The sequence below is a fragment of the Aythya marila genome, assembly GCF_965140915.1.
Source record: "Aythya marila genome assembly, chromosome: 13".
Classification (NCBI taxonomy): Eukaryota; Metazoa; Chordata; class Aves; order Anseriformes; family Anatidae; genus Aythya; species Aythya marila.
Window position 1 is genome coordinate 7,078,853 of NC_139054.1, and position 5,353 is coordinate 7,084,205.

Genomic DNA, 5,353 nt, shown 5'->3' on the forward strand with positions numbered 1-5,353 from the left:
CAAACAAACAAAAAACGAAAACGAAAACAAAACAAAACAAAAAAAAACAACAAAGAAACGACTGCGATTGCAAAAAAATGACAACAACAAAAAAAGAAATCCAATCCTGAGAAAAGGACATGGCTAGTCCAGCGTCTCGGCTTGCAAAAAATAGTAATAATTATAATATAATAATAAAAGACCCCCCTCCGGATCCTGGCAGTTAACTAGGTGTAGCCCTATGCGGTCGTCGGTGTGGAAACTCCATTTCCGTGGGAGTGAGCTGCAGTTGGCTTGGCATGTCCTTTTTTCCTTGTTCCCAACGCATTTGGTCCAGTCTCTGGCTGGGCAGCTGCTGCCTTCACACATACCACTCGTTAAAATTGGGGGGTAGTCCAGGGTTGTGGCCGGGGTTACTCTGAAGGGCGGCCGGCGGCGTTTTAGTGGAGTCCTTGCCTCCGGCTGAGCCCACCGCCGGGGGGGTGGAGGACTCGTACCCCGAACTGGCTGCAGGGGAAGAGTCCGACCCCTGGGATTCGTGCACCTAAAACCAAGAGGCAGAGATGGGAACGAGCCCAGGGCCCCCCGCCACCCCGCCGAGCCAGGTCAGGATGCTGCCCCACGCAGGAGGGATACCAGGGGTCACCAGCTTGGTCCCCGCCTGGCAAGCAGGCGGTGCACGTACTGCCGGTCACCCGGAGCACCGGCGGCTCGGTGCAATGCCTGCCGTAGCTCCCGGCCACTTCCCTGCGTTACAGGGAGCTGCACCATCCCAGTGTGCGGGGCTGCAGCATCCCGGTGCACAGGGCTGCATTTGCACAGCACTCTGGAGCAGAGCCACGCTCTGGAAACCGGTTAGCACTTGCACCAGCGGCAGTGCAAAAAGAAACTACGCCATTTCCCCAGGCTGTGCTCCAGCCGTGGCCCAGGCACCAGGGACCGCTCAGGCCATGCCGGGAGCACTGCGGCGGGCGCTGTGCAGCTCTGCCCTGTTCAGCCGCGGTAAAACGGGCCCCGAGCACGCCAGCGACCAAGCGTCCATGCTCAGGGAGTAAAGAGCTGGGGCGCAGGAGTGATTACCTTCATGTGTTTCCTAAGTGAGCTGGGGTGGGTGTAGGATTTGTCGCACACCTTGCAGATGTAGGGCTTGTCCGAGGTGTGGACGTGCATGTGTTTCTTCCTGTCGCTGCTGTTGGCGAAGCGCCTGTCGCAGCCCTCAAACTCGCACTTGAAAGGCTTCTCACCTGCGAAATTCAGAGAGGGTGAAGGAGGGCCATTCCCCTCCACGTCCCCACCTGCCTCCTGCCAGGATGGCCTCTGCCCCGCTCAGTCCCCACCTTGGGGATGCACGAGGACCCCAGAAAAATGATGAAGGGGAGGAGGGACGGCGGGGTTTGTTTTGTGCCAAGTAAATTCGGGTCAGCCTTTGTTACTTTGAATTTGCCTCCCACCGGCCCCGCACCGTGCTCCGGCGGGGACAGCGCTCGGTGAGCCCGAGGAGGGAGAAGACCCGTGAGCAGTTCAGCGGCTCGGACAGTTTTATGGGACGTACTCAAGGATGCGAGCCGAAAAGCGCTTGCTTCCTGCCTTCCCCCCCTCTTCCCGCCGGCCGTGCGGAGGGCTGAACGGAGGACGGAGCTACAAATAAAAATACTTTGACAAAAGTATCGCTGATTTAATTGGGAGAGACGCCAATAGGGCCTAAAAATAAAACAGCGAGGAGAAGAAAAGGAGCGGAAGTCCCCGAAAACGAGATTTCATTAGCACTCGTACGGGTGCCTCCGCAGGGGTGCGCAGGGGGCCGGCGGCGGCGGCACGCACCCAGCCACGGAGCCCCGGGGGCCTTACCTGTGTGTGTCCGCTTGTGGATCTTGAGGTTCTCGGAGCGGGCAAAGATCTTCCCGCAGCCCGGGAAGGGGCAGGGGAAGGGCTTCTCCCCCGTGTGCACCCGAATGTGGTTGACCAGTTTGTATTTCGCCTTGAAGGACTTGCCCTCCCGCGGGCACTCGTCCCAGTAGCAGATGTGGTTGTTCTGCTCGGGGCCCCCGACGTGCTCCATGGTGACGTGGGTGACCAGCTCGTGCATGGTGCTGAAAGTCCTGTCGCAGCTCTTCTTGGGCCGGCTGAGCTGGCTCTCGTCGAGCCACTTGCAGGACAGCTCTTGCTTGATGGGCTGCCGCATGTACCGAAAGAAAGCCCCGGGGCCGTGGTGGTGGTGATGGTGGTGGGCCGCCACGTTCATGCCCATATTCACGTTCATGTGGTTGTAGTTGTGGAACTGGGCGCCGCCGTAAGGGTCCGTGCGGGGGCTGGAGACGGCCCGGTACGGGTCCGGCCGCCCGAAGAGGTCCCCGCGCAGCCCCAGGTGCATCTGCCCGTTGTCTACGTGCCCGGTGGGGGACGTGTGGCTCGGGCTCTGCTCGTGGAGCCCCGGGAAGAGCAGGTAGCCCGGGGTGTCCGGGATGCCGCCGGGGCCGTGCAAGCCGCCGGGCGAGCCGCCGAAGAGCCCGTGCTGCGCCGTGCCGGAGGCGGCGTCCGCGATGCCGGAGCCGCGGTTGCGGAAGAGAAAGTCGCGGGGGGAGTTGAAGGCGGCGGCCCCGCCGTAGGAGGGCACCTGGCCGGCGTGGTGGTGGTGGTGGTGGTGGTGGTGGCCCAACGCGCTGGCGTAGCCGGGCGCTTGCGGCGTGAACGCCGAGCTCTGCCCGGCGGCGAGGTCGTGCGGGGCCGCGTTCAGCTTGAAGGCGGCGGCGGCGTGCGAGGAGTCCCCGAAGGGGCTCAGCCCCATGCCGGCGGCGGCGGCGTCGCGACCCGGCATCTCGTGGTGGCGGGGCGCCGCGAAGCCGCCCACCCCCAGCGCCGGGAACTGCGGCCCTCCGTCCAGCAGCATCGTCATGGGCGCGGGGCCGGCGGCGCGGCGGCAGCCTGCCCCCTCCTCCTTACCTCCCCCTCCCCTCCTTCCTTCCTTCCTTCCTTCCCTCCCGCCCCCGAAAAAGTGCAAAACCACCCCAAAACGCGCCCCCGCCCCCACCCCCCGCGGCGGGCGGGCGAGCACCCCCCGTCCGGGGAAGGAAAAAAAAAAAATTTAAAAAAAAAAAAAAAGGTTAAAAAAAAAAAACAACCCCAAGCCCCCGAGCCCACCACCACCCGCCCCCCGAGGCGCCCGCCCCCGCGCCGGGCCGGGCCGGGCGGCGCAGCGCAGCAGGGCGAGGGCGAGGGCGCAGCGCGGCCCCGCTCCCGCTCGGCGCCGTCGGGCACTGACGGGGCGCCCGCCCGCGCCTCGCACATAAACCAACGCCGGGGCCAGGCCGCGCCGCGCCAATGGGGAGCCGCCGGCCGCCGCGTCAGCTGACCCGCCGCCCGGGCCGCCATTGGCTGCTCCGCGTTTGATTGGCACGCGCCCCGCAGCCGTCGGGGACGGGGATTGGGCGTGCGCGGCTCGCAGGTAAAACGGGGGGGGGGGGGGCGGCGGGCGGCGGGACGGGGCGCACGGGACGGGACGAGATGGGACGAGGCGCACGGGATGGGATGCACGGGACGGGATGCACGGGATCGGGCGCACTGGACGGGGCGGACGCAGCCCCCCAGGGCAGCCCCGGTCCCAGGGACAAGCGCGCAGAGCCCCGCGGGTTCCCCGTGCCCCCGCCGTGCCGTCCCGGTGCGCGCTGCCCCCCTGCCCGGCCCGCTGCTCGCCGCCCCACGCCGCGGGGGGAAGGCCCCCGGGCGCCTCTCCCGGGGAGGGGGCAGGCGGAAAGCCGGCACGAAGCCGCCGCGCCGCTTCAAAACTAAACCCCAAGCCCGCCTGAGCTCGCAGCGGCGGGGCGCAGTTCATTTTTTTAATTAGCAGCATTTCGCCTGCATGAACCCGAGCCGAGCGTGGACAGCCCGCTCCTGCCCCGCCAGCCCCATGGGGCCAACTTCGCCGGCCCGAGTCCCCCCGCGCCCCCCGGCCCGCTCCCTACAGGGGACAGGGGCAGCGCCGAGCACCGAAGGGTCCCTGCTCACTCCCTGCCCTCCCCGCCGGGCCGCGGAGCACGGCCGAGCAGCGCCCGGCGTGGCGGTTCCCGTGCTCTATTTTTTGTACACTCGTTTGTTTGATCGTTATTTTTTTCTTTCTTTCTTTCTTTATTTTTTTCGTCTTTCTCTCTCTCTCTCTCTCTTTTTTTTTTTTTTTTTTTTGTCTTTTTCTTTCTTTTTTTTTTCTTCTTCTTTTTTCTTTTTTTTTTTTTTTTCTTGTTAATTTTATTTTTGCAAAGGCAACGTTCAGCCTTGGAACAATTATCAGTTGCAGACAGCGCTATAAATCCACTCATTTTCTGTTCTGGAAAGCATTTGCAAAGAACTATGGGGAGCAAGAGTGGAAATAAAAGGCAGAAAGAAAGATGGCTGTAATTGTAATATCCTGAGATTTGCTGAGCCCCCAAGTCTGTCTATTGGGCAGGTCTCACAGGCTCGCCGCCGGCTCTCTGCAGGAAACGTAAAATCTGATCAAGTTCAGAGACGCATTGAGAGCCTGCTTCAAGCAGCGCTTTATAACCGCGGCCCTTTCACATCGTTCCCCCCAATCAGCCCCGGGAAAGACTTCGCCTTCTTTATTTTAGGGTTTGCAGGGAGGACAAAAAAAAAAAAAAAAAAAAAAAAAAAAAGCCACCGATATAAAATCTCCCCGAGAGGTAACACCAGTGCCCATCAAACACTCAAATTGCCCAGGCCACATCTGCCAAGAACAGTCCCAAAGTTGGAAGGTGAGTGCCTCGCTGCCGTTACGGCGAGCCCGCAACACGGCAAGAGGCGGGAGGGGGGGGGCCTCCCCTAGGGAACGGAGGGCGCGCAGCGGCCGAGGACCGGGCAGGATTGCAGCCCTCCCTCGGGAGCAGCGGAGAGGGCCGGGGCTGTCCGGCACCATCCTGCAGCTCCCGGGGCCCGGCGGCGGCGGAGGGCAACGGGGCGAAGCCGTCCCCCCCACCCCGCCCCGGCGCTGCGAAGCGGTGGTGGCTCTACCTGACTATTTGCGGAGCGCTGCGGCGGGGTAATTAATTACCTCCCGCACGTGGTGGGTTTTCTCGGCAACTACAACCCAAAAAAAAAAAAAAAAAAAAAAGAGAGAAAAAAAAAAAAGAGGGGGGGGCATAATTCAATTAGCCCATCAGCTGAGCGCCGGGGAGGGCCGCGCCTCTGAAGTCGCCGACCTGGAGCAACCGAGGGCGACTGACCCCTGCTTGTGCAGGAGGCCTCACGTGTAGCCCGGCGCATTGTCTGCCCCTAATGGGATGCGCCGGGGCCGCGCCGGGCCGGGGGCGGCGGCGGGTGCCCGCCAGGAGCCGCCGGGGCCGCGCCGCGCTGCGCGCTCAGGTGCCCACGCCGCGGAGCGCAGCGG

The 5,353-nt window shown here is 63.2% G+C and overlaps 1 protein-coding gene across 1 annotated transcript; it reads right to left on the bottom strand.

Annotated features, from left to right (window-relative positions):
* Window positions 1–340: 340 nt before the first annotated feature.
* On the bottom strand, window positions 341–3,095 carry ZIC3 (Zic family member 3; the record flags this gene model as incomplete). Its single annotated transcript, XM_082770483.1, has 3 exons — window positions 1,828–3,095; window positions 1,060–1,223; window positions 341–523 (listed from the first exon to the last, which is right to left on the bottom strand). The coding sequence occupies exons 1-3, from the start codon at window positions 2,870–2,872 to the stop codon at window positions 341–343; spliced, it is 1,392 nt and encodes a 463-aa protein (XP_082626609.1). The 5' UTR covers window positions 2,873–3,095.
* Window positions 3,096–5,353: the final 2,258 nt, after the last annotated feature.